At 39.9% G+C, this 27,113-nt stretch overlaps 1 protein-coding gene across 5 annotated transcripts; it reads left to right on the top strand.

Annotated features, from left to right (window-relative positions):
- The first annotated feature begins 591 nt into the window (after positions 1–591).
- Positions 592–27,038, top strand: KLHL7 (kelch like family member 7). Of its 5 annotated transcripts, XR_014229027.1 has the most exons (13): positions 592–838; positions 5,156–5,258; positions 6,209–6,302; positions 7,497–7,621; positions 9,442–9,617; positions 12,349–12,523; positions 13,935–14,077; positions 19,367–19,607; positions 22,522–22,723; positions 23,011–23,108; positions 24,802–25,476; positions 26,327–26,598; positions 26,810–27,037. XR_014229027.1 is itself a non-coding variant. In XM_082320081.1 (11 exons), the coding sequence occupies exons 1-11, from the start codon at positions 719–721 to the stop codon at positions 25,083–25,085; spliced, it is 1,761 nt and encodes a 586-aa protein (XP_082176207.1). In that variant the 5' UTR covers positions 592–718; the 3' UTR covers positions 25,086–26,315. The 5 variants fall into 5 exon arrangements, 2 of the variants coding, with proteins under 2 accessions (XP_082176207.1, XP_082176208.1); XR_014229025.1 differs by having other exon boundaries at positions 26,327–27,038; XR_014229026.1 differs by having other exon boundaries at positions 26,478–27,037.
- The last annotated feature ends 75 nt before the right edge of the window (positions 27,039–27,113 follow it).

Here is a 27,113-nt window from a genome sequence, read left to right as displayed (position 1 = left end):
TTGTCACAACCCTATTCCAAAAACGGGGATCAAAACACCCAAGTATTTTGGCCAACATGTTATTTCTGGAAGAGGGGCAGATGTAGCCACCAAGAGAGGGAAGCGGCTGCCTTTGGTTCACGCTTGTTTCCCTTCTCAGCCCATGCGAGCCTGAGGCGCTCGGCCACTTCGTCAAGGCAGGCCGCGGTCCTTCAGTGGGAGCTGGCGGGGCCTCCTCTCGCCCCTCGCTCACCCACAGGGACGGCCAACGCCCCGCCGGCCCCTCGGCCAGGGCAGGGCAGGGCAGGCCAGGGCAGGGCAGGATCTCTAAGCACAGGCCCAGGGCCGGGCCCCGGGGCCGCACCCCCGCTGACCGGGCCCGGCGCTCCCCGACGGGACCCCCGCACCGCCCAGCCCCGCCGCGCACGCGCGCCCCTCCGCCCGGCACGTGACACGCCCCAGCCCCTCCGCTCTTTGTTTATCCCGCGTGGGGGCCGCGCGCCGGCCGATGGCGTCAGCGCGCCTCGCCCCGCCCCTCGCCCCAAGGGCCGCTTCCGCCGCGGCGAGGCGTCGCTCCGGTGTCGGCGGGGCGGGCGCTGCCTCCCCGCTGCCTCCCCGCTGCCCGGCGTCGGGAGCCGGTGGTCGCCGTCTGGCAGCTGGCGGGCGTCGCCCCGGCGGCGCGTGTGCCCCGGCGGGGGTGGCGGGCCGCCGGTGCCCGCGGCGGTGAGGGCGGGGGAGCATGGCCGCCCCCGGCTCGGAGAAGAGCAGCAAGAAGAAGACGGAGAAGAAGCTCGCCGCCCGCGAGGAGGCGAAGCTGCTGGCGAGCTTCATGGGGGTGATGAACACCATGCGCAAGCAGGTACGGCGGCGGCGGCGGCGGGGCCTGGGGCCGCCCGTCGGGGCCCGGGGCTTGCGGCGGCGACCCGCGGGGCGGCCGCTCCTCGCCCGGCTCCGCCGCCGTGTCGGGCTCCGGCGGAGCGGAGCAGAAGGGCGCTGGCCGGGGCTCCTTGGGTCTTTCCGTCTTCCGAGCTGGCCGGCAGCGAGCGCTGGGGAGGCCGGTGCCGCCGGGCCGGGCCGGGGCGCTGAGCGCCTGAGCCCCTCCGGCGGCCTTGGCGCTGCGAAGGGTCACTGCCGAAGCGCGGCCGTGTGCCGCCGACACGGCAAGCGTGGCGAGTTCGCATTCCACTTGCGACAGCTTCGTCTTGGTGCTGAAGGCGGAAGGTGCGGTGGATCTGCCTCGTTACCGAGCAGTGTCTTGCCTATGGTAGTTCTGTCCTGTAGTTAGGACAGAAGTTACACTGCAGCTGGTTGCTGAGTTTTTCCAGTTGGAGTATTCACACAGTCCTTTTCAAACAGAAACCTGAGGGGAGTAAAAAGATGTTGATGCTGAATTTTAACCAGGAGCTCTTCTTTGAACAAATGGACTGCGTATCCCCGTGAACAGTAACAGTATAGCGAAGCTGCAGCGGGAGGAGAGGGATGGCTGGAGCCATGGTTTGGTTTCACAGGTAGCATGCCGTCTTGTGCTTCACACCCAATGCGTCTGGCCATCTTGCGAAGAAGCCAGTGGCAGTACAGAGGGCTGGTGGCCTCATCTTTACCAATTCTGACCTTTTTGGCAGATCAGATTCCTCGATCAGTAGTCTAATGATTAAAGGTGACTCTTCTGTTTGCCAATAGAGCAAGGGTGGTAACCAGATTTATAGTTATACAAGTGGATTTCAGTTGAGCTGTCCAAGCTGAAAGAAATGCTGATTTTCTCCCCCCCCCTTAAAAAGCTCAGACTTCTGGTACAAGAGCAGAAGGATGATCTGTGTAACTCCTTGCATATGAAGAAACCTTTCTTCACAGAGTAGGAGCTGGCTTGATTGTGGCGCTATGGTTCATTTAAAAACAATGATGTGGAGCCAGAATTAAAGCTGACTCTGAAGCCAGCTGTTCAAGAACAGTTGGGGGCTTGGTACTTGGCACTGTCATGTATTGTATCTTCTAGGGTTTAGCTGCTTGCTTCCCAGTGTTAGTCTTGCCAAAGGCTCAGTCCGGCTTTTAGTGATGTGTTCATCAGCAGTCTGTGTCCTGGCCTAGCAAGTGATATCAGAGTGCTGATCCTGCTGTTCTCCAGCACTTCAGCCCTGTTCTTCTCTCACTAATACACAGCCAGTTGTGTTGTCTGCATAAGCCATTTCATGCAACTAAGCCTCTATGTATGAAAAACCAAACTGGTTTCAATGACTTCAGGTAGAGGAGTTGAGACTTAAAGCCTATGATCTGCTTTTTCGATGTAGGCTTTGTTTCTGTTCTAATTGGGTAAACATATTCCAGGATGTAGCTGAGTTCGTAACTCTGCTCATCACTGTTTAGCTCATACCTCTGTCATTGTTGACAAGAGGACGCCAGATGCTATTATGCTTTGTAAGTAGATAGAGGAAATATTGCCTCTCTTAGATGTATGTACAGCCCCTAGCACAGGGAAATCACAGTGCTTTACTGTGTCACTACTCCAGTGTGTGGCATTGCGTTGTTTTTCTATGTAAGTACCTCATCTTCCAGTATAGTAGAGTGCCAGCTCTCATCTGGTCACAAGTTACTCTAAACAGGGAGAGAGAGGATCAGGATTAAGTGCTGTGAAATCTGTGTACTTCCGATTCAAATTTTAAAATCTGTTATGCCCGGGGAGGTGCAACTCTGAATTTTGCCTGCTATCAGTGCTTCCTGGAAACTTCTAATCTGACCTCAGATGGTGGCTTTGCATATCCCACCCAGTGCTGATGGCTCCAGTTCATGACATTCATGCTTCTTTTAGGAGTTGTTTGTAAGAGGAGGTTAACTATTACTGGATGGGCAGGGGGAGGTGTGATTATGTAGGATAAAATTAGGAAATCAGCAGGAGCCAGAGGAAAATGTACTAGTTCAGCTGATTAGTTGTGCTAAAGTTTAAGAGGATTTATAGGCAGCTCACTCTTCTTGTATTTTGGTAAGTCAAGGGCTATGCTGTGGTTATAAAACCTAAATATGATATGAGTTAAAAATTTCCTGTGATGGAAATAGCAACATGCATGTGGAGCACTAGCTATTTAAATGCATTAGTTTAATGCTGTAGGAAAACGGGCCAATTGGAAAGTACAGCTAATTGTAAAGAGGCTGCTTCTTGTGTGAGCTGGGATCTAGAGGCAGCCTCCATGTGTATGGGAGTTTAGAATAAATGATGGACATACCTGCACTTAGTACTGGTAAGATGTTGGGGGCAAGTGTGTTTAGTGCATGGAGGACTTCATGCTCATCCCCAACATGAGACGGCCCATGTCTTTATGGGTTTTACACAGCTATTTGACAGCATGTGCATAAATCCTTTGTTGCAACTTTGCAGCTGAGTGGTGGTCAGCCAAGAGTGAAGTAATTGAGAATGAAGCTGGGACAGAGTTGCAAGGTGTTGCTGAACCTGTTATTTGGAAGATGAAGCGCCCTAATGCAAGCTCACGCTTGGGTGTGTCCTTCGGTTGATGTAACACCAGTCATCTATTGCCTCATTGAGGTGACTTGGTGACACCAATGGGTCCTTCTAAAAAGAGGTACAGAAATCCTCAGAAGAGCTTTAGTTGAAAGGGAACAGTCACACCCAGAAACATCCCAGGGAAAGAAATGAAAATGATAGTCTGTGTTGGCTGACAAATATTTCTTCCCACACCCAGAGAGGCCTTAGAATATCTGAGGTGCTTCAAATGCTGAGCTGAGGCACTAAATGTATCTTAGAAATGCAGTGTGGAGTTCAAGCAACAGTTGCAAGTCTTAGCAAAGCTTGGCCACAGGATTTTATGGTATCGCTAGTTTCTGACGCTTGTTTTGAATCGGATGCACTAGGAATTTCAGCTTTAAAGGATTTCCTCTGAAACTTTTCTCGAATGGTCTCTTTTTTTTCTTGTTGTTGTTTCAATCCTAAATGGTTTAAAGCTACAGATGTACAAAGGAAGCTGTATGTCACCCCTCATCTAACTTCTAATTAAAACTTTTTTTAGAATATATTATTTATATTTTGTCCAACGCGTGCTTCTGAGTGTCCTTTCCTTCAAGAAACTAAAAGATAGTTTATTTGAAGGGGCTGCATATATGGATTATCAGCCTTGTTAGGTGTGCCCTAGATAATATTGCCTGTATGTGGAAAACATTCTCACACTGTTCTAAGCAAGTATATACTTCCCACAGTAGAAATGCTCTTTTCTGGGGTTAGTATTGGGATGGGTGTAGGTAGGTGTTTCTGAAAGTAGTTCCATGAACTCAAGGTAGTAGTCGAAAATTAATTCCTGTTTTTAGGAAGCAATGCTGCTTAGATTTTTTTTCTTAATAAAGAGGAAATTATAATTAACTGTAGTATGGTGTACATTTATTTTAGTCCATCTGTTCTTAGAAAGGATACCATTTGAGAATCTATTCAAATTATGTCGTTTTATCCTAATCCCTTACTCTCCTCTCATGTCTCCTGACAACTTTTATAAGCAGTGTCACTTTCCTTTCTCCTTCTAGTGCATGACAGTTCACATGTAGGGGAGAAACTAACTGCTTACATACAAATAGCAAACCAATGAGAAATAAAAATATTTTTTTCTTGTCTGGAAGTTAGTTGTTCATCAGGTGTGACCAGTCAACCCGTTCCATAGAAGTGGTATTTCTGGGATACGTTTTCTTAAAAATGTTCCGTTGAATGCTTTGAACTTGTTCATCACTTTCACTCCAGTTGGGCAATATGATGGCCGTCTTCAGATATGAGGTTCCTATGATTTTTTTTTTTCTTTTAATCAACAGCTGAGTAGAGAAGAGAGACACTGATGGATGAAAAGGGTGTAATGTAAATGCCGCCCCTGCTAGATGCTGCAGAGCCTATGTTATTAGAGGCTGATATAAATGCCACAGGAAAAACTTTAATCAGAGTTTATATGTTATTTGTGACTATCCTTAAGGTACTAGTTCATGGGGAAACTGAACTTTGCTAGTTTTCCAGGCTACTGAACTTAACTTTGACTTTCAGAAAATCTTTTTATTACATAATACTCTTGATTTGTGTGGATTAAGAAAAGCAGTGAATTTCCATAAGCTGTTTTTAAAGAAATATTGTTGAAAGATTTTTTTTTTTAAATGCTGATCTTTGTGTTTTTTTGTTTGTCTGTTTTTTCCTCTGATTTAGAAAACTTTATGTGATGTCATTCTTATGGTTCAAGAAAGAAAGATCCCAGCTCACCGTGTTGTGCTTGCCTCAGCCAGTCATTTTTTTAACTTGATGTTTACTAGTAAGTCTTTTCAAAATTGATTGATTGTAAGCTTTCGTGATGATATCCTGTTAAACTTGTGGCTGACAAGCTGTTTACTTTATGAAAGTGATTAATTTCAGGGATAAATGAAGATTTCCTCATTTTGTGTCCTTCTTCCATTCATCTTTGTTCACCCTTCCCCTCAGTTTCCCTTTAACTCTCTTTTGATCAAGTCAAGGGTTACTTCATATGTAAGCTCTCTTATTAATTGGAGCCCAAACACTGTATTAGAGTTGGTCTCCCTCTCCTAACCTGAAAATTGGGAGGTTTTACTCCCATGACAGAATTTGTCTGCCTCATTGCTTCCCACCATTAGGCACTTCCACATATAAAACGGGCTTTCAGAAGTGTAAATATTCTTGCATTTATGATATCTTTACAAATTCAGTTATGTAGTATCTGTCTTACTTTTGTATGCCTTACCCATGAATTGTAAAATGTGCTAATGTGCTATAAAACATGCATTAAAGTCGAGTAGAAGTAAAACAACCGTGCCTTCCAATGGTCAGCTTGTAACCGTCTGTGGGCAAACTTAGAGTGCTGTGTCTGGATGTGGGAAGCTTGGAGCTGTCTCTGTTGTTATCAGCTTGAATGTGAAAATAGCTTTTGACAGTGCAGCGTGTGCTTCCTCTTTTTGGTAATGCTAACTTGGCAGTCTGCACTCCAATCAACAGCATCTATGACCTTTTCTATTTAATACAGTTTATCATAATTTACATAATACAAGCGTGTGCACACACCAGTTATCTTGTTTGTCCCACTGCCTCCTTTCCTCACTTGCATTAATAATCCTGGGAAAAGAGCATTCAACTGTGTGCAGTTTTTAGCAGGTTCCAACCTTGTATAATCACTTTATTTTCTACCGTTTGCAAAACATACAATAACTAGAGTGGCTTATTGATGTAGTTTGTCTTTTAATCTATTTACAGCAAATATGCTTGAATCAAAGTCCTTTGAAGTGGAGCTAAAAGATGCAGAACCCGACATTATTGAACAGCTCGTGGAGTTTGCTTATACTGCAAGGTAGTTTTGTTATTTAAAGCAGACACTTCTTATAGGAAGCCTGCCAATTGTAAAATGATGAAATAATAAAATAATGCTTCTGTGATTCATCAGTTTTGTTACCATTACAATTCTTTACTGTTTAAAGCCTGATGTGACTAGACCTTCTATCCTTCTTCCCTTTTCCTTTTTATTTAATCAGTAGGAAGCCCTACAGAGTACAGAGAGTGGTAGTTGTCTCCAAAAAGCAATTCAAAGCACTTCAAGCTTTTGACTTCAGTGTTGGAATCAAATGGTATTTCCCATTGTTCTGAAATTCAGGCCCTTATTGATATCAGCAGGGTTTCTCTTTATGGCCATGGTAGCTACCGCACAGAACCATTTCCAGGAGTTACACCTTCATCTCAGGACAGGCAGCATGGATTACTGCTCTGTGAACAGCATTTCCCTCCTATCTCAGGTTGTCAATGTGTTTGGGTTTGGGTTTTGTTTGTTTTTTTTTTTTTTTTTTGAACAGAGCTTGTGCAGATGACTAGGATTGTAAACAGTACTTCTTAATCAGCTCTTATGACCAATGGATGGCAGGCCTTTCATCTTTGTACTAATGGGATTAACTCTCCTTAGGAAGGCTTTCTCCTTTCTTTGAGAGGAATCTTGTTCTGTGCTTCATCAGTGGTAAGAGATAGCCAGTGTCAGCACCCCGGCCACACGGTTGCCTCCCCGGGTGCGCAAGTCCTTGTCTGTGGGCTGTGTACCTTCTCTTGAAGCACTGCCAAACTGGTTGTTCTGCTTGTGCGCCCTGGGCAAATCAGCCAGAGCAGTCTTGACAATGAGTTTAGAGAGAATTTGCTGATGCCTGTTTGGGAGTAGGAGACTCAGAAAAAAGGTTCTGTTCATTTTCTGTTTTGTGAAAGCGGCTAATCGCACAGGTCAAAGTATGGTACTGCAGAGGGCCTGTGTTAAAGGCTTATTCTTCAGAATCCAGGACTGTTTACTCTTTGCCCTTGCTCAGTAAAGTAGAGCAAATGACACCCATTTGGAAAGATGATGAAGGGAGGTTGCGTCTTCAGCCTGTGTGTGAAAGATTCTTGGGCAAATAGCAGGGAAATAATTTTGCCATTTATGTGAATTGGTGTAAGTTGCTTTTTTTTTTTTTTTTTTTAGAACAAAGTAGGTAATTTTAGTGATGCTAATTTTACGCCTTCTGTTTTGCAGAATCTCAGTTAACAGCAATAATGTCCAGTCTTTACTAGATGCAGCAAACCAGTATCAGATTGAACCTGTGAAAAAAATGTGTGTGGACTTTTTAAAAGAACAAGTTGATGCTTCCAATTGTCTTGGTAAGAGAAATGCAGACTTAAATTTACTGTTTATTTTTTAACTTTGCTGTTCCTGAAAAATAGGAAGTATTGCCTAAAAGACAGTAATATTTGGCTAAATCCAGGCACGTAAAAATAATTTTGCTTTAAATCTGAACTATTGTCCCTTGCCGTAGGTAAAAAAATCTGGCAGTTGTCTTTGCCAGTATCAGGGTCCAGTGACTGTGCTAGGTCTCATCCCAGCTTGGCAGCACCTTGGAGCTTCTTGTCTGTTAGAGAACCTCAGCTGTTCAGTAAGGTGGAGCTTTCAGTTGTTATTACTGTACTTGGAGACAGAATTTGACAGAGTTGTAATTTCTACAAAACTAGCATATCTTCTAAAAGTACGAACAGGATAAGTTCAGGTTACTTTTGTTTTTAGTTGCTCTTCATTTTGAAGAATCCATGAATATCTTCTGGGCAGTTCTGATATTTAATATGTTCTGTAGCCCTAATGTGAACTCGGTGTTACAGAAAAGGTAGACAACAAGTAGAACTCAATGCTTTTTCATGCTTAAGATTTGGTGCACTTTATTTAGTCAGAGATTAAAGATAAACTTGTTTGTTTGTTGTTGCAATTCTCCTAGTAACATCTCAATCATGTTATAGATATTTATAATATCAATAGAAATGTTTTGTGGAGTATCTGAATTATAACGATTCAATTGACACTTTGGTGCAGTGCAGCTGTGGCTCTGAAACAACTGCTGGAAGAAAGACCTTACCTTCTAAGGAAAATGCCATTTACGCTTACTTTAAGGCATATTTCCTCCTCTGTTTTTTGTTAACTAGAAAATTAATTATGGTCTCTAACACTTGCATTCTTTGTTGCTAATTTATAGCAAACAGGGAGATGAAGATTAAATAAATTTTTCCTCAAGGCATTGTTTACAAGTTGAAATGTGTTCTGTGCAGACTCTTAGGCAAGTCCATAGTTCATTTAAAAAAAAAAGTGTATTTGAAAGAAACCATGGCTTATTTTGAATCTCTTGAAATTTTGTCAAGAGGTGATACACTTGGATTTTAGCTTTCTAGTTTGCATTTTACTACTTAAAGCAGCTCAGGCTAGTTGCAGCCTGTAGGTTGGTGGGTTGCTTCTACCCCGCTTGCCATCTCCTCCATAGAAGGAGGAGGAAGACTGTAGGATGATGAGCAAAAGCTGCTGCTGAAAAGCTCTGTGCTTACCTGGTTTCTAATGGGAAGGTTGGATATGATGCTTCTCAGTAGCAGTTGCTATTTATACCTTTATGCCAACCTGCTGCCCTTGCAGCAGCATCAGCTTGACTTTTTTGGTCTGCAGCTGACTGTGCTACCTGTATAGAAGAGTCCCAGTTCACTGTGACTCTTGAAGGAAATTGGGCTTGGTTGGTGACTGCTGCTACATGAGCAGGTCAGGGAGGTCATAAAACCTGGATCCAGTTTCTCAGGCTGTTCTGGTTAGACTTTGTTATTGTGATATGGCTCAGACCTGGTTTAGGTACTGTTACCTCCTTTGTAATGGGGAAAGAAACAGTGAGGAAATAGTGCTGGAGAGCTAGTTAATACAGCAAGTGCTGCAGGTCTGGCTCTCCAATTAGTTTGGTAGGGATAGGGATCAGAAGCTTGTGCTTGTCTTAGTGTGTCTTGAGTTGCAGATGAGTTATGACAGCATGTGTTTTAAAGGGGGGGGGAAGCATGGTAATAAATACTAAACTGGGGTTGCAAGTATCACTGGAATTATGGTAATTTTATTCTATTTTAATATATTAAAGTTAATTGCCATTCAGGTTTAGAAAGGTTTTTTCTTAATTTTTCCTTCATAGGTATAAGTGTGTTAGCAGAATGCCTAGACTGTCCAGAACTGAAAGCCACTGCAGATGACTTTATCCATCAGCACTTCACTGAAGTTTACAAGACAGATGAGTTTCTTCAGCTTGATGTTAAGCGTGTGACACATCTCTTGAACCAAGATACGTTGACTGTGAGGGCAGAAGACCAGGTGAGATACCTGTTTTATACCAGCTAAAAGCATTGAACTTCACTATCTTTTTTTTTTTTTTTTTAATCAAGAACTGGTTTAAAGTATCTCACTTCCGATGTTCCCACAGTATATGATGCACATAGTGCTTGCTAAATCGTAGAATAAAAGGTGCATCCTAGCTTGGTCAAAACCAAATATTAATGAATATCCACGCTTCAAGTGTGGTTATTATGTGTCGTTTCAGCAAACTAAGAAGAAAGAAGTCATAAAGGGAGTAAGCAAAGCAGTTTCCTTTATCGAGATAGCTATAGGGCTTCTGATTCCATAGTACGTGAGCTGAATTAAGTTTGATGTATTACAGCAGTTGCTCGTAGATTGGGGTTCATGTGCTGTCGGTGAAAGTGAGGTACTTCAAAGTGGCAAGCAAACTGCACCTTAATGGCTGCATGTGTCTACCTGAGTATGGTCTCAGCCCATTTCAGAGAGGATTTGCTTCTGATGGAAACATGCATACACAAGTTAAGCTTGGGGAACTGGGGGACTTGGAAGCAAGATGAACAAAACACTGAAAGCTAGATGAATTGACAGTGATGGATTGATGGAAGGCCCTTATTTAGGGAGTGGACACAAAAGTTTAGGTGGCTGAAAGGAGCCTTGGAGTTTCACTCAACTAAAAGTTGTAACCTGTGGTAGAAATTGCATTCACAGCTCTCCCATTTGGAAAGCTTGATTCAGTTTATAGCACAGCCCTGAATGCTTGTTCGCTAGCTTGTTATTCCTGCTGCAGGAAAATAGGAAGAGTATAGGTGTGTCTGCACTGCAGCACAAAGGGGTGATTGCAGGATGGTTGTAGCTGCTGGGTACTTCTTGTAGCCTCTCAGTCAAATCCATTGAAACCATACTGAAATCTTGCCTTTCTAGCTATGCTGTTCTGGTGCTTGAACTAGGTAATTTAAGTTTGTTTGGGTATGTCATCATGAGTTGACTCACACCTTTGAAGTGCAACAGAAGGATCTCATAGTCAAGATGGTATGTGTATTCAGTTAGATAGAAATGAATGTTTTCCTGACTCTGAAGTTTAGCTTTCGTAGAATTAATGAATTTTCTTCAATGTGTCTCCTGCAGTAAAAAGCTTCAATGAAAATAAGAATTACCAAGAGTGGAGGATAATATCAGGTGACTAGAATATGACAGTTGGCTAGTTATAAGTATAAATATGAGTTATGTCACAGTTTAACATTCTTACCATGTGCTGGGGAAAGTTCAGGTCACAGGGTAACATTCTCAAAGCTGGAAGTGTTGTTTAGCTTGCAGTGAAAATGACACTTTAGAATTTACGTTCTTGAAGTTCTGTTCGTAAGGTAGGATGGATGGCATGCTTTAACTTGGCAGCAGTGGTAGAAATCTTGTGTAGGCAGCATGACATCATTAAAATGCCTTTAGGAAAGTGGCAGTGTGCAGCATGCCAGTGACACTAAAGGAGTCTTATTTCTCAGGAGTACTGCTAGAAAGCTGACACTATACTCTAACTTTTCTATTGGTGTAAAGCATATTTACATTCAGTAAAAAAGGAAGGTAGCTTTAATTACTAGCTGTCCTATTTTTCCTGTATGCAAGTAATGTTTCTGTTGACGAAAGGATACAATGTTCCTGTCCCAGTCATTCTGTTGAATTTTCTTAGGTGATTGAATTGAGCCTTAAATATTTTTTTTTATTTCTTTACTCTCCCTTGCTCCTTGGTCATTTTGCAGGATTATTGCTGAGGTGGTTGAGCAGTCCTTCTGAATAACTCAAATTCTGCCATTAAATGTCTTTCTACATTGTATCTCGGTCACTCTCCACTGATCACTGTGATCAGTTTCAGCTACAGGAGTAGGTATTGACTGTGCTATCACTTGTAATGAAGTTAGTGCTGACTCTGAAGTGGCAGCATAGTAGATAAGCTTGCTATGTCCAAGAGCAGCATTGAAGTATCTTACTATATGGGTAATATTGGATTTTCATTTCATTCCTTCCTGGCCCAGAGGACAATCATAAATAGAGCAGATTTCTTGGTTACCTTCCCTGTTCTGTCCTCACTGCCCCCTAAGAAAACCCATTATCTTTTCCTGTAAAGAGCAGGCTCTCTGAATGGTAAATTTATGGCAGCCTGCAGCTAAAAAATTAAAATGGTCCCCTAAGACAAAACAATAGCAGTATATTTGGACCCACAACACTATGATTTAGTAACAGAAGCAGTTTGTCAGCTCAGGAGACTATATCAAGTAGAAACTATTTCAACATTTCTGGTGAAGTATTATCTGTGTTTGTGACATGGAACTCGAAGCATGTTGGTCTTAGCCTGGTACAGGGGTTACCCCATTAAAGTGAATTTCAGATTCATGCTTCCCATTTGGAAGAAAAGGAGAAAAAAAAAAAAAAGGCTAAATAGTAGAAGTAGTGTTTGGGGTTTTTTTTAAGTCTGTAGATGGGTTTTATTCTGTGGTTGTGCATTTGTTTTACTTCATGTTTGAGCATTGTCGTCTTTGGTGTTTCGTTGGTTGTTTTGTTGTAGGGTTGGGGTTTTTTGGGTTTTTTTTGGAAGATGGTGATGGATCCCCACATACTAAACTGTTAGTGTAAGTTAAACTGTTAGTGTAAGTTGACCTCCAATAGGCAGAAGAATCAATTTGGAGCATTAAGTTTTTGTTATTTGTCTTACTGTGTGGTGATGTACCTTATCCTTTTCTTTCCTTCTCTCTTGTTTAAGGTTTATGATGCAGCAGTCAGATGGCTGAAGTATGATGAGCCAAATCGCCAGCCGTACATGGTTGATATTCTTGCTAAAGTCCGATTTCCTCTTATATCAAAGAACTTCTTAAGTAAAACAGTTCAGGCTGAACCACTTATTCAGGATAACCCAGAATGCCTTAAAATGGTGATCAGTAAGTTGACCTCTAGCTGAAATCTTTAATGTTCTGTATAATTAAAAAAATGCTGTGAAATTTTTGAGAATTGTTTGCTTTAAAATGCTCTGACAACATTTTCACGTTAAATTCATCTGACTGTGTTCCCTCTAGGATGCTGCATTTAGTTGAAGTTGGATTAGCAGATTATCCTGTAAATAAAACCCAGTTCATGTAACAGAGTGTGACTTTCATTTATTTTCTCCTAGCAAATGACATGGGCTCCGTGACGAGTAACGGAATGGAGATTTTGTCAATGAGTCATTAGAGTAATTGGAAGTGTTAGTGTGCCTTTGGGACAGGCTAGTAACTTCAATATTGTTCGTGTTCATATGTGCATTAATAAAAAAGATTTATGTAAAAATTTTGAATATTACAAAGCTTCCCTAAGCAAGTTAGAACGTTAACCATATGTTGCACTATTGACCGTTGCGTTCTCAAGGTGCAGATGGGATGGGGAACAAGCTTCACTTTTGGTTTTAGACACCCATTTGTGAAATTTTATCGTGTAAGAAAGAAAAGCCTAGATGTTGATAAATATTCTGGAAGGAAATTTTCTAATCTTGGTAGAGGTTAACTAGTTGGCTTCATTTTAGTGTAGAGCTAAAAACCGGTATGCAACTGTTTTTCCTCAGTCAATGAGCAAGGTTCAAATTAACCTATATGTTGGTAAGTATTTGCTGACCATTGACATCTCAGTCATACTTCTTGCGTGACATGAAGTTGGGTGCATTGTTTAAGAAATAAGGATTTTTTTTTTGCCTGGTTTTAGTGACTTGTAGTGTCACTAATATTTTTGTGTTCTTTGGAATGTTTTTTTAGGAGGATGCTTATTTTCTTATACCAATTGTAACTAATATTTTGCGTTGTCAAGCTAAGAACGAAAGTGAGGGGTTTTCATGAGGTACAATATGCTAGAGATGCCTGCTTTATTAATCAGAAATTGGAGGGTGAGGAGGCAGGCGTGGTTGGTTTCTCATTGTATTCAAGTCCCTTCTTGTAATGTTAGTATTGTCCTCTTTAGGCTCCCAGTTCTGCCGTTCCTTTTCTTTGGGTTTGCTTCCTTTTGCCTCTTTCAATGCAACAAATGTAGTTGCTTGTTAATATTGGCTAAATGAGCTGATCGATAAATTGGTATATAACGTGAGTCCATGTCCTGTTTTCACATGGAGCAGGCAATTTGAAATAGGATGTAAATCTGGATGTATGTTCCCATCCTCCTGTGCTGCTGTGCATTCTTCCCTTTTAAATCAAAGCTGTATAGGTGTAATGTAGAAACTTGGTTTCCCCTTTTCCCTCCCTTCCCTCTTGCCCCCATCCCTGCCTCTGAAACATCCCTTTCCATGTAGGAGCTACACTGGATCTGCAACAGTTGTTGTCTTCCTTCCAGGTGGGATGCGATACCATCTACTTTCCCCAGAAGACAGAGAAGAGTTAGTGGAAGGTACACGACCAAGAAGAAAAAAGCATGATTATCGCATTGCTTTGTTTGGAGGCTCACAGCCCCAGTCCTGCAGATATTTTAATCCAAAGGTAATCGTTACCTCAGAATGCATTAAGATTCACTGTTTGTAATCTTAGGTATTTTGCTGATGATATTAACTAAGACATAATGATCTACAAAACGGTATTAGGAAGGATGTATTCCCCGCCTCTTGGGTATACAGTTGGAAGAGTATGGTTAATTAGGAATTTTCAAATCTGTGTACCTAGATGTAATACTTCATTTTGAATAGAATGATTATGTGTTTGTTTATTGGCAGTATTAGATATGGAGTTCTGATTAATCCATCTGAGTTGAGAATTGATCGGTATGTGCATCCCACAGCTGGAAATAAATAAAAGGTCACCGAAACATCAAGCAGTCGGTTAGGAATATATGAAAGTCTGTATGCATGTGCATGCATGTATGTGTTCAGAGAATAACTCAGAGCAATTTCTTTTTAGCGCAAGTTAAATTATTGGCTCATATGTTAGTGTAGAACCCAGTTTTAGAGTGCAAGGTGTTTTTTCAGTGCATTTATTATAAATATGCAACCACTTCCAAATCCCAATGGTTCACAATTTTGTTTGTTCTTAAGAGTATATAAGGAGAAGAATTGAGAGCCAAGTATTACGTAAGTGGAAAAGAGTAAAAAAAACCATAGAGATGGCCAATTTAGAGCAAGCAAGAAAGCTTTGCCTGAAACTTGTTTCCATGTTTCCTGAATAAAATCAAGCCACAGGAATGGTGTCTGTTTCAGCTATGCAGACTAGATGGTCTAGAAACATCAGCTGCATGCAGAAGGATTATCCATACTCTGTTTTACCAGGCAAGCACATGCAGTAATGCAGAAAAAAGTTGCTGTGTGAACATCAGGGCTCTCTAAGTTACGAGATCACATACATGTAATATTTTGTTGCAGAAATTCTGGTTGTTCTAACTCAGCATATTAAATGCTTGTTATAATTTCAAACAGCTTTGTGTCTTATCTGTGTGAACTTTATAGTCAATGTGAGCCCTGTCAAATCTAATTCAGAATGAATGAGCCCTCGGGATGTGTTTTGAACTCATCATTCACATTCCCTTATGTAAGATAAAATTGAAGCCACCTTCTTTGACCACCACTCAAGTCTGGGGGAAAAAAGCCTGCCAGCTTTGCTGACTTTGTTTGAGACACATTTAATATCTATTTTTATTGGGAATTCCAAATTCCTAAATAATGACCACCTTTTTCCTTCATATACATAGTCAAGTAAGGTAAGCAGTACTCCAGCTTGGGGTGAGGACGTGAGGGGAACAGAGCAGATAATTCTTTCTTTTCCAAGGTCTGAGTTGGGGAAGCCTTTGATCAGGGCATTCATCCTTTTCAAACAGTTACTTGGTTTTGGCATTTTAACAAGTTGTAATTCACCCAGGATGCTCTGACCTTTCTTTTATTAGAAGAAAATCAGATCAAAGTTTCTTTCTCTTAATCTCCAGTGATTTATGTTGGGATAAAGCTAATTTTAGGCAGGATGGCAACTAGCTTTGAGACTTACTGTCCCAGTCATTAATTGGCAATGGTATTATCAGCGTAGCGTGCATGTGGTCTCTTTACCAACCTGACTGATAGGTTAAATTCCATAAGTGCCCAATGTCAATGGTGGTCAGAACTCAAAAGATGGGGGTTGTTGCTTCATCATTCTTTATAAACTAATATACCCCCCCCAGTTGTCACCATGTATTTTCTGAGAACCTAATCTTGTTTGAAAAATAATAATCTCAGTGCATGCTGAGTGGGAGCGACAGGCGAAGACTTAAAACTAAAAGGAAAGTTATGTATGCAGTTAGGTGGTCTTCAGTCAGACCTAAACTATAATATTACAAAGAAATCTGGTTTGTGGACAAAAAGTCATATCTATCTAACTCTACATAAAGCATAGGATAAAATGGCTTATTTTTTTCATAGGCTATTTGTCCAGGCATAACACCAAAAAATAATTGAGTTTGGAAGAAATTTTGCAGAGCTGCCTCTTGATCAAGCTTTATGGCCTTGCATGTGGATTAATCAGGGCGGGGGGGTGGGGTGGGGTGGGCAGAGAAGGAAAAGGAAAAAAAGTGGGTAGTTGGAGATCTTGATTCTAACAAGCATGTCTTCCTTGAATGTTTTTCTAGTGCTTATATGCTTTCTTGGGTATTCTTAGCTAGCCTGTCATGTCTTGTTGAATAGCTTTTACTTACTTCATGTCCAACTCTAAGCTATTTAAAGATCCTTTTCTGGATGTTTTGCTTGAGTATCCGAGTTTGATCTTTAATTAACTGCGACAGTAGCTTCTTACATGCAACAAACCAAGGATCCAGAACCCCTGTTGAATTATCATCGTGTGCATGCAAAATAAGTGGGGGATGTAAGGCTCCAATGCTGCAAAGACTATCTCACGTTTAACTCACTTTAATTAGTCTCATCAAAAGATGATGGGAGCGTCACAGAGCAGAGAATTAAGGTTGTTTATGTACTTTTGCAAGGTTAGGACCTTGGTAAAGAATTGAAATTTTGTTTGTTGTCTGTTGAACTGATTGAATAGTGACCTAGTCCTTCACTTTTGATTTTAATTAAATTCAGTAATTTAATTCTTTATGTCAGCTAAAGAAACAGTTCAAAACAAAGGTTATGTTTTTCCCGAAAATATTTTCTCAGTTGTGATATAAATTTCAACAATTCTAACACTATAAAACTAGTGCAAAAATTTTTAATTTTCTCTCATTGCTTTACATGCAAATTTAGTCTCTAAAGTTGATATTCATTTCCTTGTTGTCAAAAAGGGTTCTTTAAATAAGAATGGATTGGATACTCTGTGTTATTTGTTGAGACTGTTAGCAGTATTACTTTAAGTCTGTATTTGTTGTCTTTGTTGCACTGTAACTGATATTTCTATTGATGCATGTACTTCATCAAGAGTAAAATGATGCAACAGGACAGATGCAGACGGGCATAAAACTTGTGGAGCGATCTGGCACTATTTTGAGTAGAGATGTTTGTTTTCAGAATACTACTAGAAATCCTAGATGTCCTATTAACAGTGGTGGGAAGCATTTTCTTGTTGAATTTTCCACAGAATATTTTTTAAAAGCTGCTTTTTTTTTTCCCCAAGTTGGGAATAAAATAGTTTTTGTTTTATGAATTCTTGATAAAAATTTATACATGACTTTATGGGATTTTGACCAGCAATATGCTTGTTCTTTTTAAATTGCTGTCTCTAGTGACCAGAAACGGCTGGAAGTTTTAACTTTTTAACTGTGCAAAATCCAGCAATGGCAAGTAAAAAGTAACAGATGCGTGACAATGCTATTTCTTGATGACTAAGGGAACCAGCATACCTTTTATGAGGAGACAGAGCTGTAGTCAATAAGCTATTAGTGAGGAGGTTCATATTAGGCATGTCTGCTGTTTTCCCTGACAAACTTGGAAGAGGAGATATCAACTGGAAAAAAGGGAAAAGTCTTAAACCAAAGGAGGTACTTTTTCACATGGCCCATAATTACATGTGCCATTCTTGTCACAGGGTCTTGTGGCTGCTAGGAGTTCAGGTAGTTTTAATAAGTGATTAAATAAATTCATGGAAGAGAAAAAAGTCTTTCAAAAACTATTAAATACAAAGGTACAGCTTCTGCCTCTGGTGTCCTGCATCACAATTTGTTGAAAACAAAAATCAGCAGGGAAGGTGTCACCGTATACTTATCTTGGTCTTTCTTTCCCTACTCAGCCCCCCAAAAATGAGGCTTGCCACTGCCCAGGGCTGTGTGGATCTTGACTGTGGCATGAAACAACTCTTCTGCATAATTGTTAAATGTGTAAAATGCATAAATGCATAAATTGAAATCAATTCTATGTGATGCAGACTAACACTGAAGAGCATTACAAGAGAATGACCTAAATTGCTTTCTGCTGAAAGAGGAGGACACTGCTGAATATGCTCAGGTTATGGCTTTTCATTTGATAAAGGTGTGGATGAAATGGTAGCTATGAACTGAAGCCATAAAAGTGGGTCAGATCACAGCCCTTTCTAACAGTAAAGGAAAACAACAGGACTTTTTGTAAAAGTGCCAGAAGTTTGAGCTAGAAAATATGTTGATCTTGCACAATGCACTAAGACATTTTCTTAAGATTTATGCAGCTATTTATTTTGCCATGCTGTAGTATGGCTTTCCTTTCTAGGATGCCCCAGGACCTGTTTCTCACCATAAAGGGCCACATGCACCTGCCAGCTCTTCTTGATATGGGGGATGCTACAAGAAAAGATTGTAAGATGTTTTGGACTATAACATGCTCTGCCTCTCTTTCTTTGAACCCCCATGTAGGAGTCGCTGTTCTTCCTCATTGACCAAGGTGTTTGAAGTATGTCCTTGCTAAGAAAATGTAATGATGTAACGTCTTGTGTGAACCATTACAATGAAGGTCATTCAGCAGGTTGAGCTAGACCATCCTGAGGTGGCACAGATAACAGTTAAGGTCCCATACTTTCCTGTTCAGTATAGGATACAAGCTATGCTCATGGAATATGTGAGATGCTTTTACTCAAGAAGTGTTTCTTGTGCTGTATGCTATCCTGGTCTGCCATCGGTTGCTGAGTTTGGTGTTCTTAAGGCTTTCGGTAGCATTCCTGCCTATATTTGATAGTCACTGATTTTGCCAATCCATGCAAAATCAGTTTCTAGGCAACATGACTGCCAGTATTTGTGATGGAGCATTACCCTATTTCTCATGCTATCAACTGTGGATAGCTATAGATCATTTGTGTTTTGTAAATTCTGTAAATAAGCTTCTAGCTGTCATGGTAATAAAGTATGTATCAGAGCTTTTTAACTGAGTTGCTTGTCAATTTGGATATTATCTTCTCCTTTTTCCATCGCCTTTGTTTGGTACATTCTGTATTTTATTTTTTTAGAAAGAATCTGTTACTATATGTAAGATGTCTTTTTCCATTCCTATAAAAGAAAATGCAATCCTGCTTTATTGATCACATGCATTGTTTCTGACATGATAGCAGCAGGAAGTCAATTATGTTGGGGGGAAAAAAATATCTGTTTTTCAGGGAGGCTGTACTGGGTGCACACAGGGAATGAGGAAATAGAAATTCATAATGTCGTGGTTCATTGCAGCTAACTATGTCTGTGTCTAAGAGAATTTTTCAAGAGTACGCCTGAGGAGTATTCTTCAATAAACAGTATTTGTTTGTTTTGAAAAGGAACTTTAAAACTGACCATATCTAAATCTCTATGAAAAGCTCTGTTTGAAAAAACACTCGCTGTGCAGGTAAGTGTTATAATCTATTAGACATTACCTGTTCTTTGTAATGCAGGATTACAGCTGGACAGACATCCGATGTCCCTTTGAAAAGCGCAGGGATGCAGCTTGTGTCTTCTGGGACAACGTAGTTTATATTTTGGGTGGTTCCCAGCTCTTCCCTATAAAGCGAATGGACTGCTACAATGTGGTGAAGGATAGCTGGTATTCCAAGCTAGGACCTCCAACACCTCGAGATAGCCTTGCAGCCTGTGCTGCTGAGGGCAAAATTTATACATCTGGTGGTTCAGAAGTGGGTAAGACACTAAAAATCTTTAAAACAAACCAAAAAAAAAAAAGCACAAACAAACATACCTGGAAATTTTTCTGGTTTTTGCATGACTGTTGAAAAGAAACTGCACGTTGCCATGTTAGCCTAATGAGTTTATTTTCCCATCTTTAGGATTTTATCCTCCCTACAATCCAACAATCTATTTCTGTTGTGTTTTTAAAATGGTTTCACTGATTGAAGTGATGATATTTACATTAACTAGAGCATAAAGTACACTGCAACTCCTAAGAGTTAACTAGGGACAAGCAAATACATTTAGCTAGCTTCTATAAATCCACAGAACTCTGTGGTTTAAAATTTTCTGTGATACATGGCCAGAATAGCTGCATTTTGACAATGGCATTCCTTGTATACAACATATGTTGGGCCTAATGAAGTTTTTCAAGGGAAAAAGGGTGGGGAAAAAAGCTTTGGAAGCTACTGCTTTTGGTGGTGAAATCATATCATGCCCTGTAAAGGAATTTATCCAATTTTTCTGTCAAATGACAGGAGTTATCTTCTGTTAGTTTGTTATTCTCTTGGTTTGCTTCAGTAAGTGGAGAAATACTACTTTCTTTAGGTGTTATTACTCATCATTAAAAAAAAAAAAAAAAAAACTAACACCATTGGCCTTTTTTTCTCCCCAAGAAATGTAGCAGGTGACTTATGCTGTGTGTTACAGCAACATTTTAAATTTGTTTTTTCTAAATCCAATACATCATCAGCAAACCAAAGTTGGAATGTAGGTATGCTATATCCATAAAAATATAGAGCTTTAAAAAAGGCCATGTTCTGGGGGAGAGAAAAAAAAAAAGGGAGGGAGAAAACAAGACAAAACAAACCCCTGACACCAGGGAGAAATTTTCTAGTAGATCCTTTGGAGTTCTGCCTTGCTGCAGAGGGAAGTGAGCAGAGGAAAAAAAGGTCATAATCGGTACTTAACGTTGATAAGTCACTTAATGGGAAGTTGTGACATTTAGGTAATGTTATCTGACTTCTAAAATATTTTCGGAGGTCTAATGTAGCAGCAGATTAAACAGTTCCTAGCTGCCACCTAGTGTGGTAAATGTGAAATAGCACCTTTCCCATTACTTGAAATAGGCTTAACTAAGGCTGCATTGGGAAACTTGGAACACCACAAAGTCTCGTAAATCTTCCTAGTTTCCCATGTCAGTTCATGAGGGAGTATGATACAAACTTTGATTGTTTACTTTATTTTCTAATACATTGTAATTAGTTAATACAGCTGTAATGGAAATTTTAACTTAGGAGTTTTCTTTTAAATCTACCCTCACATTACTGCACAGTTTCACTTTGCTTTCCATAAATATTCAAGACAGAGTAGTAAAAGCTAAAATTTAATAACAGTTTATTTTGCCTGTACTTTTTTCTTCTTTGGAATCCAGTGAGCACTGCTTGTTTGGAAACGTCTGTCTATCCTGAATCTAGTATTTTCTAATTTGGAGCAGGCAATTATGTGAAACCATTAATCAGAGAAAATGCTGCAGCGTGTTTAGCTGTAGAGAAATCTAAAAATTGCATGCTTTTTGCATTGATTGAAGAGTTTGGAAAACAAATTACTGTGCCAGTCCATTACAGAAACAGGGCTCATTTCCCCTTTTTGAATTGATGGGAGTACTGTTTTATTTGCAATAGCTACCAGAGTTTGAAAGCTAAATGTACTAAATTCTTTCACTATATTTAGGTGCAGGAAAAATATTTAACATTATACTAACAGCATACTGAAAATGGAAGCTTTCACCTTCTTTTTTTTTTAAAAAAAAAAAATATTAAAGACAGTTCTGCTGTATTTCCCATGGATGAGAATTTCTACATCTTCAAAGCAATAAGGATGTGTATTTACATCAAGGAAAAAATACATCCCACTCTGTACAGTTTTTTGTGATAATGAGAATTACATGGTAGGAATAAACAAATGGACAGTTTATAGAACTCTGCTCCTGTATCTTGGGTCTGGAAACATAGCACTGTTTTGAGGGTTCAGATCCCCAGCTGGTAGCGAGTGCTGCTAGTGTGATACAATTTTTAGGAGTAGAAAGCCGAGGAAAAAGAGGCCCAAGAAAAGGCACCTCTGACTGTTCTAGGTGAATATATCTATTGAAACAAAGGGGAGAAGGATCCTGGTTCTTTTCTGAGAAAGTTGTATCCAGCATTCTCTTCTCTGGCTATGGTTCAGCTGGTTACCTGAGCACAAGTCTTTAAGCTCCCATCTATCATTCATTTGATTTCAGTAATAGTTTTATTGGTCCTTGAGGGAGGAGTACACAGACCTTGCACTTCCAGGAAATAAGTGTCTGCGAGTCCCCAGGAAGAAAGGAAAATGGTGAGGGGTAGCTGTCTTGTGGTTGCTAATAACTCAGGAGTATGTTATGACATAATCAAGCAATCAGATTCCAAAGGCAACAAGTATTCTGGGAATTGGGCAAGTCAGATTGCTTAGAGAAAAGACTCATGTGAATCTGTACTAAGTTTACAAAGCTGGTTTCATCTTCACATCTGAAAGTTCAATAAACTTCCAAGTAGCGAGAGTAGCATGAGATGATGACAGTATGATCGGTAATTTATATACATCTCTGTTCAGTGTTTATTCCCCCCCTAAAAAAAAAAAAATCCTCATCATTTGTTTTTGTTTTTAAACACAAATAGCAATTCTATAAACTTGCATATTTTGGAACAAAAGAGTCAAAAGAATTACAAGTATGTACTTTCTGAATAGTCCCAAGTTTCAAGTTGGTTAGTTCTGCTTTTGGAGGTGGGAAAGCAGCTTTCCCTTTTCAACTAACACATAAAGCATCAATTTGATAATTACTGTTAACTCTTCTCTCAAAAGACAACCATAAGAAATTAATGCCACTTTGGTGGGTTTCTATTTTTTTAAGGAAATTCTGCACTGTATTTATTTGAATGCTATGACACGAGAACAGAAAGCTGGCACACAAAGCCCAGCATGCTGACTCAGCGATGCAGCCATGGAATGGTTGAGGCGAATGGTCTCATTTATGTGTGTGGAGGAAGCTTGGGAAACAATGTTTCTGGAAGAGTCCTAAATTCCTGTGAAGTTTATGATCCAGCCACCGAAACGTAAGTATTGTATCAGTTCTGATTACTTTGGTCACTTGTGGCTTTGCTCACTCCCTAAATAACTGAGGTATAGATGAATAGGAAGAATTGTATGTGGTAAGGAGTTTTCCTGAGTTAAGCAGTAATAAATCAGTTATTTGTGGTTTTACTTAAAAGGCCTTTTTTCTTAAGCAGCTTTCTTCCATATTTCATTTTTCTAATGCTAGGTTTTATTTACATATTTTATATTTATTTTCTAGGAACTATATCGTGAGTTTTCCTGTTTTGTTTGGTTTTCTTTTCCCCAGGTGGACTGAGCTGTGTCCAATGATTGAAGCCAGGAAGAATCATGGGCTGGTGTTCGTAAAGGACAAAATATTTGCTGTGGGTGGACAAAATGGCTTAGGTACTTTAATTCTATTAATTCTCTAGCTGGTCACACAAGGTTTCATGGGGGCCTTTTTTCTTTTGCAAAGAATTCATTCTACTCTGTTTAGCTTGAAAAACTTTGAGCAGTACCATAAAACATGTCCTGTTTTTTGTCACATCGTTGTTGCCTTCCTACTTCCACCTCCCTGCTTTACTGTGTCTTATTTTCCAGACTCTTTTACCAATGACAATACTGTCAAATTCAGATGTGCACCCATACTGTAGCCCAGTTCTGCAGTAGTTAACATGGCTAAACCAGTCATCTGAGAAAAGATAATCTTGTTTTTAGTTATTCATTATGTAGTTGAGACATTTTAGCATTCTTTTGAGAGACAGGTGAAGGTGTAGCCACTTATTTAGGAACTTCAGTCTAAAGACCTAAAAGCTAGTCAGCTATTTTAAAGTGGTGAAAAAGTAAGAACTTTTTTGACTGGCTTAGTTTTGAAATATGACTTACTGCCATGGGCAGGTCATTTATGATCTGTCTGTCTCCTTGTCTTTAAAACTAGAATAATAATAGTTTATTTCCCAGGAGAATTAAATTTTAATTACACAGGGTTCCTGAAGTGCTTTTCAAAATGGAAAATTCTCAGCTATGAGGTTTATTAATCACTATTTATGGTAATTGGAATATTTGATTTCAGATTAATGCTATTTTAGAATATAGCTTGTATTTTAATTAGCTGCTAAAACTATTCCAGCATGATTGATTTCTAATGCAAAAATATCAGTAGATGCATTTTTTGCACACACGCTTTATCAATCACTTATAGCCAGAGCTGCCATTTTGCAAAATGTTAGTGTATTCACTGAATGCTCATTTCAGAGGTGTGTACTGTTGAACCAATAAGTTAAAGTATTATTTTGCTGTTCATATTCTGTAACCTGACTGATTAATTGTTCCAATTTGTAAAATAATGGGGAAGAGTTATGTCTGGGGTGAAATACTCGTACCTCTTAACATTATATAAAGGCTTCTTAATCTCCCAGATCTAATAATTCAGGACTGGAAGTGAAAACTCTGTGACTTGTGTTACAATTGTTGAACAGGCATAACAGGATGTTTGTAGATACTGTAAAGTCTAATTACTAGCCTATTCTTAAAGAAGTAAATATTAGTCACAAAATCTACTATTCTCTAATAACATTTGATTCCCTTGGTCCTTTTCAAAGGGACTTAGGCTTTTAAACTTCAATGATTTTAATATCATAATGCAGAGAGACATCCTCTATCAATAAATGACCAATTTAGGTAAAGGTACTGGTGACCCCTCTAGAATAAAATGTCCTCACCACAGAGAAGTTTCAGGTGGATTCCTGAGTTTTAGTCACTAGCCACAAATCCGTAAGAAATTCAGCATTGTTAGTTCTTCTGTTCGTGAAGTAACGTTAGAATCTCTAGAAAGCCTATAGCGTGACACTTGTTACAACACATCTAGCTTTCAGTCTCCTTTTTACTTTTCTCTGTTTCTGTATTTATAAAAGGGTAAACCACTAGTTTAGAAAGCTGCGGCCTTTTTTCACCTTTTTTTTTTTTTTTTTTACTCTAGGATTTAGGTTTTAATCTAAGCCTTGAAAATAAAGACTAAGTTTAATGAAGCATTTGTATGCTCTAGTTCAGTCCATATGGTATAATGTAATAAGCAGTTATCTATTTCATTGCTTTGTAGGTGGCCTTGATAATGTAGAATATTACGATATCAAGATGAATGAATGGAAGATGGTGTCTCCAATGCCATGGAAAGGTGTAACAGTGAAGTGTGCTGCTGTGGGATCTATAGTCTATGTCCTGGCTGGTTTTCAGGGTGTTGGTCGATTAGGGCACATTCTTGAATATAATACTGAAACAGACAAGTGGATAGCCAACTCCAAAGTCCGTGCTTTCCCAGTGACAAGTTGTTTAATCTGTGTTGTAGACACTTGCGGGGCAAATGAAGAAACTTTAGAGACCTGAAGACCTGTAGGAGATGCTGAGACATTCTTCAAGGACTTGGGGAAAGATGGCTATTGGTGCTTTGCTTCCATGTTTTACTGAATCTTGTTAAACTGAGTAATAGGAAAAACTGATGCAGTCTTTCAATTTGTATATACAGCATATTGTATAACATGGATTTTGTCACACCCATTTTCTTGTCTGTTTTAAGAAATGGGGATGTGTTTTGAGAATCCACTTACCTAGCTGAGATCATATGGCATCTTCCTTTAAAAGGACTCTGTGTGTGGCCTTGTCAAAAACAGACCCAATCAAATTCTTTAGAAGAACTCAAAGCATTTGAGGAAGATAAGGTTTCTGGTTAAATGACACTTTACCAAGCTCAGTTGCAGAGATTCTTCATTTAATAAAGGTGAGTAAATGCAGCTTGGGTCATGAGAAATGCGAGCAAAAATTTTTCTAATTTATACCTACCTGCAGAAATCTTACTAGGATATGGTGAAGATTTTCCTCAGGAAAGACCAAGGACAGCAGTATAATAAAGATTCCCATGGTGAATGCGGATAGGTTATACAGCTCCCTAGATTATGACAGCTGCCCTCTTCCAGTGACTTTCTTCCATCATTTGCATGACTGCGTATCAATTTTTAAAGTTAGACAGGCCATACATATAGATTAGAGAAACACTTTGCTGATGACATCTTTGGCATTTTGGGGAGCTTTCATAGAAAGACTTTCTTTTTTTTATTATACTGAGGTAGGGGGATGGTGGGGGAAGTCTACAATAATTGTGCACTATAATTAGCAAGTTGGAAACTTGGGATTAATTTTCAATATATCTTCCCAGGCATCAGACTGTATATACTGTAGATGCCAAACCAGTAGCGAAGATGGGGATAGGAATGGGAAAGCAAAGTCAATACAACAAATGTATTGATTTTCTTGAAAATGACTGTTTTTAAAATGACATGAACCAAGTCATTAAAGATACTTTATAGAAGTCTTCTAAAGTTGCACATGGTTATTAATCTCTGGTTTATAAGCATATAGTTCTGTAAATGTTTTCAGCCAACATGATAGTAAATCTCTTCCAGTGTAGAAGTTAAGCTTGTCAAGCTATCGGTGTCAACCCTGTGTACATCTTCCAACTTCTGGAAAACTATACAAATGATGTATGTACGTCTGTCCTGCTCCCAGGCTAGGTTTATTAGTATCGTCATCCTAATTTTGTCACCTCTCTTCTAACTTGCTAATTTTTTCAGATCCGTTTCTATGAGACTATCAAGATAACTTAAAAAGTTGATGCTTGCCTACCTGTACCTTGTGCATCTCTGGTGGTGTGGATTTTTAGTCTTATTTCTGAAGATCCTTCAAGTTCTCATAAGTAGTATAAATTCCAGTTTTCAAAGTCAGTGCTTCTTTGTAGACTTCCTCCTGGTCTTCTCCTCATCCTAACCACTCTGCATGTACAGAAAGTAGTAGATGGACTCATGGGCTTCATAGTGGTTCCTGCAACTCAGTTCTTTATTCAGTAGTAAGTGAATGCTATAAAACTTTTTTTCCTGCTCCCCCTTGCCTTTCCCTTTTTCTGAGCCATGAAACAAAAGTGTCTCTGATCCTTAATTCTAAAATAATGTAAAAATGGAAGTGAACTGTGCACTTTTTGTGTTGTACAGGCTCTTTGCTTTTTTTTTTAATCTGCTTTTAAAATGGTGAAGCACCTTTTTCTACCTTTATTTTCAAAGGGTTAATAATTCTTTTCAAGCTACTGAAAAACTTGTAAGCACGAAGAAGGCAGGGCCTTGCGAGAAGCCGGCTGTGAGGAAGGCGTGCGCCCCGGCCGGCCTCTCCCCGCGGCCGTCGCGGTGGCAGGGCTGCCTGCTGCTCCTCAAACCACCGGGCCTTTCACCTTTGTGCGAAGTGACGATGCTCGTTACGTACACCGGGTAGTTTGGGGTTCCCCCCCCCCCCCCCCCCCTCCACTTCTACCTTGCCACGGGCCCTGGCCTATAGGCTTGGACGTCGTCTTTAGACCCGGTTCGGTATCTG

The sequence above is a fragment of the Platalea leucorodia genome (genome assembly GCF_965183815.1).
Source record: "Platalea leucorodia genome assembly, chromosome: 1".
NCBI lineage: Eukaryota > Metazoa > Chordata > Aves > Pelecaniformes > Threskiornithidae > Platalea > Platalea leucorodia.
This window is presented reverse-complemented; position numbering and strand designations above follow the sequence as displayed.

Bases quoted from the DNA above. Each gene is read 5' to 3' on its own strand.
- KLHL7 (XM_082320081.1), top strand. From the start codon at position 719: ATGGCCGCCCCCGGCTCGGAGAAGAGCAGCAAGAAGAAGACGGAGAAG. The intron at 839-5,155 runs GTACGGCGGCGG...CCTCTGATTTAG, and splicing joins TGAACACCATGCGCAAGCAG to AAAACTTTATGTGATGTCAT. The intron at 6,303-7,496 runs GTAGTTTTGTTA...TCTGTTTTGCAG, and splicing joins GAGTTTGCTTATACTGCAAG to AATCTCAGTTAACAGCAATA.